This window comes from Mustela nigripes, chromosome 12 (genome assembly GCF_022355385.1).
Source record: "Mustela nigripes isolate SB6536 chromosome 12, MUSNIG.SB6536, whole genome shotgun sequence".
NCBI lineage: Eukaryota > Metazoa > Chordata > Mammalia > Carnivora > Mustelidae > Mustela > Mustela nigripes.
In genome coordinates, this window is record NC_081568.1 from 146881385 (window position 1) to 146897065 (window position 15681).

General features: G+C 53.3%; 1 protein-coding gene across 2 annotated transcripts in view; it reads right to left on the minus strand.

Annotated features, from left to right (window-relative positions):
* Positions 1 to 2522: 2522 nt before the first annotated feature.
* Positions 2523 to 15681, minus strand: part of ADAMTS2 (ADAM metallopeptidase with thrombospondin type 1 motif 2) — a 213307-nt gene continuing 200148 nt past the window's right edge. For both annotated transcript variants that reach the window (XM_059416152.1, XM_059416151.1), the window contains exons 19-22: positions 15154 to 15361; positions 13509 to 13638; positions 12699 to 12788; positions 2523 to 5939 (exon numbers count right to left, since the gene is read on the minus strand). In XM_059416152.1, the coding sequence (XP_059272135.1) occupies positions 5482 to 5939; positions 12699 to 12788; positions 13509 to 13638; positions 15154 to 15361 (886 nt within the window). In that variant the 3' untranslated portion in view covers positions 2523 to 5481. The remainder of the gene's footprint in view (positions 5940 to 12698; positions 12789 to 13508; positions 13639 to 15153; positions 15362 to 15681) is intronic.

Below are 15681 nucleotides of genomic sequence, written 5' to 3' on the forward strand. Positions count from 1 at the left end.
CAATCTCTGCAGTCACTGGGGCCTTGGACAAGTGGTGACCGTGTGCATGGGGACACATTGTAGAAAATGAAAGAAATGAAGAAGTTATATTGTGTAACCACTAACTAAAAGCTGACATAGCTCACTAACATGAGGGGTGGGAGGAGTTTCAAGACAGAAATGAATGGTGGAAATACATCTCTAAATTCCTAAAGATGAGGGGAAATGTTACCAAGAAGAAATACAATAAAAAATTTCTATGTTGCCATTAATGTGGCCTAAAATAGTAAAATGGCTTTTTCTTTTTTAAAAAAGGGTGGTAAAAATCAATAAAGAAAAATCCAAAATTTGTGAGAGGTATTAAAATAACTTTATATCACATTAATAGAACAAGAAAACAAAAAAATCAAGATATAAAATATTTGAATAACAAATTTGACACAATGGATATTTATAGAATACTGTATCCAACAACTTGCAGTTATAAATTCTTCTCAAGTACAGGTGGAATGCTTAGAAAAACCACATCCTAGGCATAAAGCCAACTTCAACAAATTTCAGAGGGTTGAAATCTTCTAGAAAACATTTTCTGACCACAAAAAAAATAGCTGGAAATCTATAAAAATTCAAAACTAGAGTATCCCCTAAGTGGCATGTTTTAAAATAACTCTTAGGTCATATAAGTCACAATGGAAGTCAGAAAATATTTGGAATGGAATGATAATGAATGTGTGAAATATCAAAACTCGTGGGGTATAGCTAATGCTGTGCTTAGAGGGAAACTGATAGCCATAAAATGCATAGAATTAAAAAGAAAAAGGTTGAAAGTCAGTGATCTAAGTGTTCACTTAAAGAACCTTAGTTGAACCAAGGCAGTGGTCCCTCCGATGCACTGAGGCAGGGTCTTTGTGTATCTTTTATGTGTATTTGAGGCTAGTCCCTTGGGGGAGCCCTCACAGAGAACATTGTAGAAATCTCATTCTGAAAGGCAAAGACTTGCTGGTCCCTGTCTGTCATCTCCACTTGCCATGAGTGGATGTGAAAGCTTCTGTGTAGGAGAGTGGAGAGTATAAGAAAAGACCCTTTAGGATGTCTGCATGACTTGGGGTAGGCATAGAAATATTTGGATATAAAATCATGGGAATATGGCTTAGAAGCATCTAAACTCAAGACAGTGAAGAAACAGTGTGGGGTCATGAAGTGCAGGGGGACTGACCACATGGCCTCTTGATTGGAGTGTATTTTGTTCCCCTGGGCTAAGGATGCATAGTAGGGCATAAAACCATTGACTAAGACCATGCATGGCTGCTCAGTGCCTGGGAGTCAAGGGCTGACATGGTGTGTGGAGAAGCGAGTGGTGGCCAATGTAATGTGATCATTTTCTTCTCCCAACCCATTAATCAGCATCCTTCAGAAAGCACAGATGGTCTGCCATTCCTTCTATACCTTTGCAAGTTCAGTCAGTTCTGCTCACACAACTGCACCATTCCCCACTCCACACACTCCTAATACACACACTCACATCCATCCCAAGTTCCTCTCCTTCACTATAAAGGACTAACTGCACTATAACAATGGAGTCAACACAAGTTACAGTGAAAAACAGGATGAGAAATTCTACACATTCCAAAGCCACCTCCAACCTCAGGACAAATTCATAAGATTCCTCCCTGTCCCCAGCGCTGTGCACACATGGTCTGTCTGCCTCCTTTGAGGCTGGGGGCAAGGAAATCTCCTTTTTCAACCTCCCTCCCTCCCTCCCTCCCTCCCTCCCCGCTAACACCTGCAAACATCCAAGAGGGCCAGAGAGAATGGGCTTGTCTTTAAAAGTGGAATCCTGATGGGGGGGGGGGTGCGGTTTACCACATTTAGCAAATAAACACATAGGACTCTCAGTTAAATTTGAATTCCAAAGAAACAATAATTTTTTAGTGTAAGTGTGTCCCCAGTATTTTTAAAGAGATACAGTGAGAGTGAGTGGTAGAGAGGAGTGGAGGGAGAGGAAGAGAACCTCAAGCAGGCTCCACGTCCAGCATGGAGCCCCACACAGGGCTCGATCCCACAAGCTTGAGATCATGACTTGAGTTGAAATCAAGAGTTGGATGCTCAACCAGCTGAGGTGCCCCAAGTGTGTCCTAATTTTATACTAAAACGTTATTTGTTGTTTCTCTGAAATCCAAATTTAACTCAGCATCTAGCAATTTTTCTGGGAACCCTAATTCTAGGAGAGAAGAGCTCATAATCAGGGGTCATATAGGAGAGAAGTCAAGAGTCAGGGGATTCTTCATCTTCTCCCACAACTAAAGGTTTACTTGGAAGCTACAGCTAGTGGTACCTCCTGGACAGGGAGCTGGGAGAGGGACCTGTCCTTCTGGGAACCCCTGGCCTTTCCCAGGATCCTGACTTGAGCAGCCGTGTCTCGGTGCCCCCTGATGTCACCCATGCCCACCCCTTGGCCTTGTGAAGGCAGCGCATCCTTCCATCTGGCCCAGTTCAGGTTGCGGACAGGGCGTTGCGTACTCAATGTAACACACAAACAAATGTGCAAAACACAAACATTTTGACTTTAATAAGTTATGAAATCAAGAAGCCAAAACAAATGTGTCGATGGCTGTGATCAGTGAGATAAAATGCTGTGATTTGAGTTCAGCACCATGATGATTCCTGTGGCGGCTGCCTGGCATTTGGCGGAACAGAGTCCTCAGGCTTCATCTCATAGGAGTGTTACTGAGCACCATTTATAGACGCCAAACAAACAACCTTAAAATACAAACAGAAGGCTTATATGGGAAATTCCATGGGTTTTCCAAAAGGAGCAGATCAGAGAGCCAGGTCCCCAATCCCAACAGAAGTCTCCCCACAGATGCAATTTTCTGGAGCCACAAACAGAGAGCTCTGAGTCTCTAAGTGGTGCTCCAGAACTTCAGCTAGAAAACCGCCTTGGCCTTCAGTCTGTAGGGGCCTCCAGACATGGACACCAGCTCTGGAAGTTCAGGACTGTTGCTCAGCTGACTCTCCCACCAGTTCCAAGCTCAGTGGGGATTAGGAGTCTCTCAGAGTCTGGTAAACCCTGTGTTCCTTAGATAGAGAGACCTCAGAGGACTGTCCGGTTCTGGAGAACTGTGTGTGTATATGGTCCCAGGCATTGAGTATGACCTATGGGACAGTGGGCATGCTGGACTACAGCTCCCGGAGGGAATCGCTTTCCTTCCGAAAGAAGACCGGTAACCCTGGATCTCAGCTGGGGCCTCTCCCTGAAGCCTTCCAGTCCCCAAGGCATGCAGCCCTGCTTCACCGGAATCTGGGAATGGAGTGTTCCCATCCTGAGACCACCAGGCTGGGTAAACTAAGTAATGCTCTCTGGGTAGGGTTAGCCACCCTGAGCTTTCTGCATCCCAAGACAGACTCAAGCAAGAACTGCCCAGTCCTTCAGCCCATGAATAGCACCAGCAGCCATAGCTTCAACCAGTCGGGGAAAGGCGAGGCATCCATTTCCTGATCAGAGAGAGGCAGGATTGCAAAAGTGCTGTAGATCACATCTGTTATAGAAGTGATACTATGAGAGATAGACAAAAAATGTTTTCTCCAGTTTGCTACTTAGGAGCCAGCAAGCTCCCTTGAGACACCAGGACATGAGTGAGTGGGACACGGTGACAGAGGGGAGGGAAGCCAGTGGGCCAGGCAGGGGTGACAAGCATCTAGTTATCACCCAGTGGGGAGATTAAACATCATCCCAGATACCGTTCTCACTGTTCCTACACCTTCACTTTGTCTCCTAGATCACACACAGACACACACCCACATGCATGCATGGATCAGACAGACATACTGGGCACTTCAGACTCAGTATAAAGTAGCCATCATGGTATTATCCTGAACCTCAGTGTTCCCATCCATAGAATGGGAACCAAACATAGAGTTCTCTCAAAACCTACGACTGGTGAGAATACGAAGGCTCTAGAACTTTGCTAGACACAGAAAACGTAAGAATTACATGTGAGGCCAGGCTCAGCTAAGCAGCTGAAGTGCCCCTGGGTCTTATAATTTGGGGAAGTTGAGGCTACATGTTCACAAAATGTCCATGCAGGGAGGGGTGAAAATAGACCATCATCTTCCTGTCCACCCTCCTCCCTTCCCATTTCTCTCTTTCACATCTTGCTCACAAGACACCACTCTGCCGAAAACAGAAGTTGTAAAAGTTTGGGAATGGCCAAAGATAAAGCAGGTTCTCCCCACCTCCCACCCTGTGCTTCTCATCAGAGGTCAGATTTCCACAGGTCCCTGCTGGGACTTCCAAGGCACAGAAGGGGGCTCCACAGGGCTAGATGGGGCAAGGCCACCCCCATAAGCAAAGCTGGTCTTCAGAAGCCAACCTGAGCCCATAGAGCCCCATCTCAGAACCCCAAGCATGGCCACCATGGTGGCAGAACCCCCTGCCCCCGACTGGGAGTCTTGGGCCTTGCACGTGGGCCAGGGTTCTCGGAGACAAGAGAGGAGTGGGAATGCCTGGAGTGCACCCTGCTGTCTTCTCCTTGTGGAGGAAACGTGGCCCACTGTTTAGATCTATCAAGTCCCAATACCTTCCCGGGAAGGAGCAGACAGCTTCACAGCTCAGTGTGGGCTGAGTTGAACACTGGGCAAGAGCACCAAATGGGCCAGTTGGCTTTTCTGAAGTCCTTTCTCCGAGTGGCTGTATCCGGCCAGGCCCAGAGACCAGAGGCTTGCAGTCTGGGAGCTCTAGACACCAAAAGACCTTCCAGATCCCCCTGACATATTCTGAGCTGAAGTTTAAGGATTGAGGATTTCGCAGGCAAAGCTAGACTATACTGAAAGCACATGAGCTGGCATTGGGGCCGGCTCCTCCAGAGGCAGCAAGGGCTGGAGCCCACAAGCCGCTCTAGCAGGGTATACCTCTCAGGTCGGTCGCAGTCCCCAGTGGGCCACCATGCTCATCCCCACCTCCTGCCTGGCCCTTGGACTCACTGGCATTCAAGTTCATGGCCTCCTCCCATTGTGCTCATCTTAATGACGGGTTGATCAGCAGATAAATCACTGTTCCTCCATGCGTACCCGTGAGGCTTGTGCCTCCACCTGGGGATGGATAGGAAATGTCCCGCAGCTCCAGAAGTGTTGGTCACCCCCAAGGAAAGAAGATGCCCTATCACTGCTCAGGAACTCGGGGACACGTGTCTCCTCTCTCTGACAACCTCTTGCCCCCACCCCCACTGATGGCGATCGTAGAACTGCTATATTCCTCTCCCTCCCACACCTGGTCCCAGCGCAGGACTTAGAACATGCCGGAGCTGGGAAACAAACACACGTGCGAAGCTGGCCGCCACATGATCACGACCACAGGCATAGATGTTTATGTCATTCTCCCTCTCTGTTTTCTCGAAACCCTTTTGGAATCAGAAATTTTTCCTTCAACTCCACGATTTGCCATCCCATGGAATATATATATAAGCAAGGGGAAAAATGCTATGGATGCTATCTTTCCATTTATTAGAACTTCCCGAGCATCTCTTTCTTCCTCATCTCATCAATGAGCTCTTGGATTCTCTGGTTTCTGGTCTTCTCGTTCGGGCTCGGTCGTCGTGGGATCAGGTTGGGCGGCTGGACCTCCTCGTCCAGGCCGCCGATTTTGTAGGGCATGTCGACAGCGTTGGTGTCTGGGTGGTCCTCGGTGCTGTTGGTGCTGGAGGCATTGAGGGGTGCCTGTGGGGGTGTGCCTGGCACAGGGTGCACCTCCATGACGAGGGTAGGCACCGGGAGGGTGGGCATGAACTCTTCAATGTCGTTGAGCTTCCTGGGCGGGGGCTCGGCCCTGTTGTCCACCTCGGTGAGGTTGTCGTGCAGGTTACAAGACTGGCAGCACAGCTTTTGGTAGCCAGGGATGGAGCAATAGCGAGACAAGACTTCCATCCTACAGAACATTGACTTGTCACCTTGGCAGCGGCCCTCTGAAAGAGAAAAGTGGCACAAATAACCAAAGGACAGGGTAAGTGGGGGGGGGGGACCTGGTTCCCCCCAGGAAGCAGGAAGAGGCGTGTGGAAGAGCCCAGAGATGGCACAGCGGCAAAGCGAGCTCACGCAGAAAGTCTGTGTGGTTCTGACATCAGAGCAGCCCCGGAGCACAGTTCTGCCACACAAGCTGTGAGCAATACTCCCCACCTCCAGGCAGGGCCCCGGGGTTTTCTGTCTCTCTCAAAGTCTGAGACATGAGGTGTGTCTGTTCTTACGGAGTGTTTCCAACTTGTCTTAAAGAATGGGACTTTGTCCGATTCCTATTTGATATCCCAGTGGTAACCCTCATGAAATCCTGTGACGCAGTTCGGCCCTATAATGACCTATAAGCAGTAACGATAACAAAACAATCTGAGGGAACTGATTTCAAGAACCTGATAGAACACATCCCGGAGCTTTGGTGGTGGCCTCCCCACGTTCCCCCTTAGTATCTTCCCATCCTCACCTGAAATTTTCTGGGCTTGTTTCCCCTTGCCTCGACCTCTTGCACGGGCTCGCCACACTGAACTCCTGGCCAGCCCCCCACAAACTGCTCCCCAACCTGGTGCCCTCCAGCAGGCTCCTCTCCCTCTGGTCCAAGAGGCTGGACCCCTGCCGTATAGCCTGCATGGCTCCCCGGAGAGACCGGTGTCTGGCCGCACAGCTGCCTTCCTCCAGACCCAGCTCGAGCTCTGTTTGCGGCTGTATCAAAGCAGACCCTTGAACTCCATGGGGTTGGGGGGGTACCAACCTCCTGCACAGTTGATCATATCTAACTTTTGACTCCTCCCAAACTTAACAACCAATAGTCTACTTGGCCAGGAAGACTTACCAATCGCATAAACAGTTAATGCAGATTTTGTATGGTATATGTATTATCCACTGTATTCTTACAGTAAAGTGAGCTAGACAAGAGAAAATGTTATTAAGAAGATCGTAAGGGAGTATCGCGCTGTATTTGTTAAAAGAATCCCATGTGTATATGGGCCGGTGTAGTTCAGACCTGTGTGGTTCAAGGTCAACTATAGTCCCGCCCACCCAACCCTCTTGTTCTTACTCTCCTTCCCTGTCTTCTTCCTGAGTTTGCTACCCTCCTCCCTGCTCCGCCCCCCCACCTCATCCCACACACAACACAAAAACAGAGGACTTACAAGAATTCACTTGACAGGAGAGAATAAGTCACGAGCTAGCACAACAGGGATGTCAGATCCCTGATAAGTTCCCGATGGCCAGCATCACTGGGCATCCCCTGCCTACTGTGTCTCCGCTCAGCCACCTTCTGCTGTCCCAGCGAGGACCTCAAACCTTTCCCTCCCTCTCCCTCTGCGACCTCCACTCCTCCTGAAAGGAAGGAAGGATTAAGGTGGGAAGGAAGTGGCAGCCAGGGGTGGAAGCCACCTCTGATGCAGGTACGCTGTGCGCCAATGGGGGGTGTGGTCCACAGACTCGCCTGCAGCTCTGCTCACCCACAGAAACTTCTCGCGGCAACAAGCAGGTCTCCTCCCATTCAGGAGGTTCTAATGGTGCCCACTGCCTGCCCATCACTTCAGGCTGCAATCTGCCTTCCCAGGCTGGTGGCCCCCTTGGTTAGACACTGACCCCAACCCCTGGAGCTTCAGACTCTCGGAGACAGCTGCCTACTAGACAGACTCCTGAGCCCTGTGGTTCCCAATGTACCTGAGACTCCACTTCTCTGGTGTAAGCCCAGGGTCTCTGTTGGACCACTTGTCTTGGAGAATGGGCTCTCCAGCACACAAGCCAAATCCCAGGCAACCCCCAACCCCTGCTTATCCACCCCTAAGTCCATCAGTATCTCCTGCTAGACACTCTTGGTATGTCTGTTTTTCCCTCTCTTGCCCTTCATGGGGTCAGACTGCTTTGCTTCTTGTCTGCACCATGCTAAGAGCCTCCTTTCCACCTGCCTTTCTCAATTCTTTCTCTTTCTTGTCCACTATCCTGCTCCAGTCAGAATGCTGTTTTTCAACTGAAGATATGACCATGTCACTGTCTTGACTGAAGTCCCTGTGTTGTATCTCGTTTTCGGGGTGAGGACCTATCCCCTTCAACTCCCTAGGTTCACTCAGGCCTTAGACCCCCCTACCTTATACTGTGCTCCCTCCAACCTCAGGACCTTTGCACATACCATGTCCACTTCCTCTGTCTTTCTTTAGTTGCTCTCATCTCCTTCTCCAGGCTCACTGAACCCTGTCTTCAGGCAAGCATTGCCTACCCTCCTATGGGAGGCCCTCCCATTCCCAGCACTCTGTCCCAGGTGGCAAGTTCACACTTAATTGCCAGATAAGATTGCCTGACCTACAAACCAGGTGGAGTAGTCCTGTTTGAAGCTCGGAGGTGCTCAGAGCCCCACCTGCTCCCTTCCCCAGTTCCTGGCCCTTCTCCCCTTCATGGAAGCCACCAGGTGAGCTGTGTGAATACCACTGAGGCCTAGGTCTGAACAAGACAAGCATGGAGCCTGGGCTGGCAGTGCTGCAGGGAATGGGACCACTCCTGCTACAACAGAGGCCTCCCATCACCTGTGCCTTCTCCTTCAGACAAACACCAAGACTGTTTGTAAACTTCTCCCTCACTTCTCTCCCCCAGGCTGGGACCCTGGGAACCAGGCAGCCTGTCAGCAGAGGGCAGGGGTCGGCTGATGGTGTCTGTAGGCCAAGTCTGCACCTCCACCTGGTTTTGTAAAGAAGGTTTAACTGGGGACGCCTGGGTGGCTCAGCTGGTTAGATGACTGCCTTTGGCTCAGGTCATGATCCCGGAGTCCCAGGATCGAGTCCCGCATCGGGCTCCCAGCTCCATGGGGAGTCTGCTTCTCCCTCTGACCTTCTCCTCGCTCATGCTCTCTCTCACTGTCTCTCTCTCAAATAAATAAATAGAATCTTTAAAAAAAAAAAAAAAAAAGAAGGTTTAACTGTTACCATCTGGCACTTTACAGAAAGCTTGCAGACCTGTGGTCAGGTGCCTGGTGGTGTCTCAGTGCCCGGCCAGAGCCTGACACAGAGAGCACTCCACAAATGTCCCTGAATACATGGGCGAGTCAGGGCAAAGAGTCCCTCTTCCTGCCACAGGTAGGTGACAGCTGGGGGGCCGGGCCCAGGTTCCTTTGATCAGTAGCTACATTGCTTTATGTTCTTAAAAGTGAGAATGAATAAATGAGTGAATGAATGAGTAATTAAGAAAGCTACGGGCCAAGAGCTTGGCTATGCTATTATCGGTCTAGACCAATTTCAAAATCATTATTCCCAACCATTCTTAAAGACACCAACAGCTGGGTATTTTTAAGTCTTATCGCTGAGCAGAGAACCCTCCCAGAGGACAGGAATTCCGCCACCAAGGGGCCCATCACATATCTGGAGGCAGCAGCTGGTGGAGGGTCCCTACACCCAGAGAAAAATCCCATTTTCCTGGTACCTGATCTTCAGTTGTTCCCAGTAGCAATGACATAGCAAGACCTACTGCCTTCCAGCGAACAACAAGCCACTGAGACCAAACCCATTCTCATAAATTGAAGCCATTCCTGAGCCCTTCCCACCATCTCGGCTCTAGCCAAATATCACCCATGTTCTGTTTTGCCCACTAGCTTCCTCCTTTAAATGAATTCCTTTTTTCTTTTTAAGCTTAAAGTTTATTTTAGAAAAAAACTTTCCACTACCACAGTTCATGGGAAAGAAGCGGCGGTCAATGAAGACAACCCTAACCGGGAACGCGAAGACAAGTTTTAAGTCGCCATTTAACCCCTACAACTCCAGGAAGACCGCCCTGCCTGCAAGACTCTAAGCTGCAGAGAAGCAAGCTAGCATGAGGGAGATCACGGCATCCCTACCCCGGTGGGCCTCCTGTCCAGGTGCCATGAAGGGGACAGGGAACTGGGGCATGGGGCCTGATCAGGGGAGCTCAGGTCATGTTTATTGCACCACCTAAAACCGCCCTGTCTCCCACGCTTTGGGAAGGCTGGGATGGGGAGAACCTGGTTCTCTGCTTCCTCAATTGAGCCTCACACAGGATTTCACCACCCAAAGGCTGGGTGACAGGATAAGAAAGCGTGGGACCCCCACTGGCCAGTGGCCTGGTGCACCCCAGCTGTCCCTGGGGTGAGCCACTTCTGCAGGGGTTCCTTCTGATCCATTGGGCAGGGACACTGCATGGGTGCAGATCTGTCAGGGGAAGCTGTTTGGGTCTCCTGTGTCTCCTTCCAATGACCAAAGCTCTGCGCTGGGTTCTGTGACCCCATACTTCCAGGCTGGCAACTAGGGTCTGAACTGTGCCCTGAAGCCTGTCTCTGTGGTGCTCCTCCCTGGCACAGGATCCCCTTCATAGGAAAGGCAGGAGGGAGAAGCCCACTAGCGGGAGGGCCCTGTCGGTCCCCAGCCAGCTGCCTGGTCCTGGTCAGTGAGGTGAGCAGGCCCCATGGCTTCTGAGATGAGGCTTCAGGAGACACAGGCAGGCACCACTGAGCACAAGCTCATGCAAATGCATAGGCCAGGTGCCCACAGCCACTGCTGCCGTGCCCTCGTTCTGACCTGGACCTGGACCAGGTGGGCACCTCTTCCCCCCAGAACAGATCATCTCAGGTTGACAGCTATGCCAGCAGCCAGGGTGGTGGCCCGATGGTGGCTCACAGCGCAGTGACCTGGGCCAGCACCATCAGGCCTCTGACCCCACATTCCCACTCCACTGATCCCAGAGAGGGGGAGAGACTCACCCCTCAGGCCCTCTCTCTGATGGTGAAACCATTTGCGAGAAGAGAACCCAGACGGTCCCACGAGGGGCTCGTTCAGCAGGAATAATTCAGAAGTCAAAGTCATGGTGGAGTGTCTCCACAGGCTGCTGTCACATTTTGAAAAATGACCGGAGTGGGGGAGGGGCCTAGATATCCACTTTGGGCAGGGGTGGGGGGTGGCAGTCATTTGAAGCAGAAGCCCAGCCCCTAATGTGACAGAAGGGTCCCCGCAGCAGCTCGGCAGCGCTGCCAGCCGTGAGGTGAAGAGAAGGAGCCAGCCCGGGCCAAACCCGAGCACCCAGTTTCACGGAACTTTTATTGACTTTATTTGTGGGATGCATGACAGGAAGTCTTTCCATCGTTAGTAAGGAGAAAAGGTCATTTCCACAGTCACTTTGGCACACACTAACGTTGTCTCATAAAAAAACCAGAAAAGCGACGACAATGGAACCTAGGTATTACGTCATTGGATACATACAAAACACTAATAAAATATCCCTGATAAACCAAAGTGCATATAGACAGACAGCACGATGCCCAGGACCGTACCGCACCTTCCCAGAGGCAGAGTCACTCGCGTGGCCTAGTCAAAGTTGGAAGTTAACAGTCGTGAGAATTAGTATGCGTTACACACCAAGTATGTACATAACAGTAGTCAGAGCCGGGGAGGAGGCGGCGGGGTGCGGTTAGCAGATGGTGGGGCAGGGTGGGGATTGGGGTGCGACGCAGGGGCCCGGGACACGCGGGGGCGGGGGGGCGGCCGGTGCGCTGCCCTCTGTGTAAGGCAGCACCCGGGAGGGGGCTCAGCAAACAGTCAGCGCCAACTGGCTGCACGGCCTCAGAGGGGGTCTCCACTCAGCAGAGCAGAGCCAGCTAGAGCCAGCACGCCCAGGGCTCCCCCTGCATAGGCCCCTGGCTATGAGAAACCTTGGATGAGCTGGGCGGCCTCCACCTGGGCTGGTGCTGCCTGCCTCCTACCGGGATCACGACCCCGCTCTGAAGCTGGAGTTAGCAGCCAACTCTGTTACCTTTCAACTTTAAGGCATTTTCTACATAGTTTTATCTAAGCAAAAAAATCAATAAAAATTGAGGTAATTCTGTAGTTGTTCACACTGGTAGGTGGCCGCATCCACATCAGACAGTCTCTCTCTCTCTCTCTCAATCTCTCACTCTCTCACCTCCATGGATGGGGTCATGTGCACATGATGAGAAAAGGCCATTGGAGCTAATGGACAGAGAGTGAAGTGGCGGTGTGTCCCCATGTCCCACTGGAGGGACATGTCCCCTGCCACCTCCATGTGACCCAAACCCCCCAAGGGGACAGGGCACGGGGGCCAAGGGCTGTGGAAGTTGGACGCAAAGGCCACAGGAAGCAGGCCACAGTCGCATGAGTCAGGAGGACACACTGAGCACAGGGTCAGCAGCAGCAGCAACAGCAGGGACCGCTGGGGAGCCCCGACATACCCATGAAATCTCGGGGCTGGGCCACCTGGCACGGTGGCACAACACTGTGTGCCCCAGACCCCTTCTGGCCTCACGCCTCACTGGTGGGCAGTGTCTGAAAGGGGACCGGTGGGTTTCCCCCTTGACTTCCAACCTGCAGCTCCAGCTTGGAGGGGTGTGGCTCCCAGAGGTGGTCACCAAGCGGTCACATGTGCACTCTGGCCTCCGGCCCCTCCAGCACCAAGACAGATCTTTGCCCCTTTACACGCCATCACCAGCCAGGTCCCGGCCCCCTACAAGAGGCCAGTGCCCTGGGGCCATGCCTCGGCGAGGCGAGCCCTCCCAGCCAGGCAGCCAGGGCGGCTCCAAAGGAGACGGCCTAGCACAGAGGCCCAGGAAAAATCAGATTGAACCGAGAGAGCGCTCAGGAAGAGTCAGGGAAGTTTTCCATAGAAGGAGAGGAGGGGAGCCCATGGCAAGCTCCACAGGGCGCAGGGCATGCACTGGGGGGCAGAGGCAGAGTTATAAACGGGCCGGTTACTTGACGAGGTCTTCTGGACTGGTGAGTCGGGGTCTGGGCGAGACAGCCACTGAACCACATAGCTCTTCTTGGAAGGATCGGAGATGTTTCCTAGAGGGGAAAGGAGGGGCTGTGGCTCCTGAGGCCCCACACTGGGCCAGCACCCACCACCCCAGGCATGCAGGATCAGCAGGAGGGCTCTGACTCCCCCATGTGGCGTTTGAGGACCCTTGGGACAGAGAGGCCCTGGCGGTCCAGGCTACCTCCTGCCTCTCTCCCACCTCCCACCAGGCCTCCTGGGTCTCAGCTACCCACCCTGCCTGCTCCCCAGCAACATAGGGAGCAAGTGAATCCCAGCTCTAGCCCCCTGCCTGGTTGGGTGGGCACATCTGACCTCCCTGAATTCCCTCCTTTGTATATGGGATTCACAGTGGGGTCCACATCTTGAGCTTTTTCCAGGACCAAAAGTGTTTGCATGCAGACAGTGCTCTGGTTGCTCTCCTCAGAGGGCACTAGGCACCCCCTCCTTGCATGGGTACCCCAACTCACACAGGCACCCCCTTCTTGCATGGACCTGGGCGCCTCATCTGGCAGAGCCCCACTGGGTCAGGAGGTGGTGGTCACGTGGTCACCATGAATCTGCTTCTGTCTCCCAAACCACTGAGGAGTGGCCAGGAAGACAGTCAGGGCTGAGTTCTTCCCATTTCTGACTACAGAAAGATCAGCCCTTAGTGTCTCCCTCCAGGTCACAAATGCTGAGTCCAGACCAGTCCTCCTCACCCGGGCCCGCTGTACACTGGGGTCTGGGACTGGGGGCAGCAGGAGGCTTACGGGGACAGGGGCCCAGCCTGCAGATTCTGGCTGTCTCAGGCCGCTCCTCCCGGCAGATCCCGAAGCTGTCATCTGCAGTTCGGCACAGCACTGGCCGCTCCTGGGTGCCATTGCCACAGGTCACTGAGCACTGCAGGTAGAGAGTCACAAGTCAGGGCCTGCCTCCCTGGTCAGCTGGGCCCCAAAGAGTTCCCCACACATGTGACCTGATAACACGTGGAAGGTGGTGGAGGGCAGAGGGTAGAGTATGAGCTAGAGGCCAGTGTTGCCTTGCCCAGCCTTGAGTGGCTGCCCCAACCTCCTAAGTCTCTGAAGTCGGGGACACATGGGCCTATCTCTGTGAGTTACTATGAGTTAGAGCAAATGTACAAAGCCTGACACTTCTAGGTTCTCAACAGGGATCTCCCTTCTCTGGCTGAAGGAAGCCCACCCAGGACACGAAGAGCCTCTTGTACGCTAGGGACTGCTGGGAATGCTCTGATGGAGACCAGGAGTTGTGGCAGAGGACCCCTGGACACAAGGGCCTGTGCCACCAACCCCCTCATTGGCCCCTCCAGCCTGGCATCCCCTCTACCTCACTGCATGGGGACAGGCCCAAAGCCATCACACCCACACTCCCGACTCGGCTCCCAGTTCAGACCAGGCCCACCGGGAGAATGCCCCAGTCCTCACCTTACACAGTGCAGGAAATGGTGGACTTGGCAGTCCCCAGGCTTCTCAAACCTTACAGAGCCCCAAAGAAGGCCTGCTTTCAGGACCAAGATTTGGGAAGCTCCTGGGGACCATGCTCGTAGGATGTTCTGTCTGGGGAGAGCGTTTCTGCATACCTAACGCCCCGAGTCACATCGCACCAGTCTGTCCAGTTAGTTTGTACCAACAGTGTGTTTGACGATGAGCACTTGCTCCCCCACCTGGGGGCCTAGAGCTTGGATAACCAGAGTCAGGCACACCTGGAAGCCCCTGGACACCCAGGCCTACGGGGCTCCCCTGGCTGGCAGCATTTCATGCATGCTGTCCCACGCTGCTGCTGACAGAACTAAGTGTGCCCTGGGAGCCCACCAGAAGGGGACACCTGGAAGCTTGTGCGTGGCTTCCTCTGGGCTCGGCCACGCACCTTCCTCTTTTGCTGATTCTATCCTGTGATTTGCTGAAATGCACTACAACTGTGGGTATGATGACGTCTGAGTCCTGTGAGTCCTTCCAGTGAATCACTGAGCCCGAGGCTGGTCTTGAGGACCCTGACCCACCAGGCCTGTGAGCTGGGTGTCAGTACTCATGTTAGCTTAGCCCTGGCCCTGGACTGCTGCTCCAGCCCCTGAGACCAGCCAGTCCCGGTCCAAGTCCTCCCTCCCCCATGTTCCCTTCTACCAGCTTGGCTGGTCTTCCAGACCACCCCTCTGCCCCCGTTCTCCCAGGACTCTAAGCTCCTGAGCACATGGCAGCCTCTGCCCTGCAGTGCAAACACCCATTCCAGTCAGTTTCTCAACAGAGCATGGACCGTGTGGCCTCCACCGTGCCCTGAGACCCACAGGATGTGGTCTGGGCCAAGAACTGCGTTCAGACCCACATGGAGCGCTCTGAACCCCTCAGTCCTGCCCAAGCTGGGTTTGGGGGCTGAGGATGTGAGGCCAGGGGGCCCTCTCACCTGGGACCAGGGTCCAGCCCGCCATCGCCCAGGGCAGAGCTCACGGTTGCAGGCCCGACGGCCCTCGGGCCGGGCGTCATTGCAATGTTTGGTGTGCACGGAGCGGGTGGTGTTGTTGTGCAGGGGCTGTACGCAGCGCACAGAGCGAGCTTGCGTGCCCATCCGCCCGCAACTCTGACTGCAAGGCTCCCATTCACCTGTGACCCACCTGTGGGGGCAGAGCAATAGGTCAGTCCCCTTGGAGAGCTGGCTGGGCTGTGGCCAGGGGTGCAGAGAGAAGGCAGCCCGCCTCCCTGGGGCATCTTCCCCTTTATCAGGAAGACAGCCTAGAGCCTGACGGGGGCTCTGACTGAGATCTAGCAGGTGACACTGCTGCAGGCCCTGCTGGGGCCAGGTGGGGGCATGGAGGGCCCTGGTTATCTGTCCCTTCTCAGGCTCCTGGCTCTGCCTTCTGCCCTCCGTGGTTGCTGACATCACAGACCCTTCAGGGAAACAGGGTGGACTCCCACAGCACCTGTCCCCACTTAG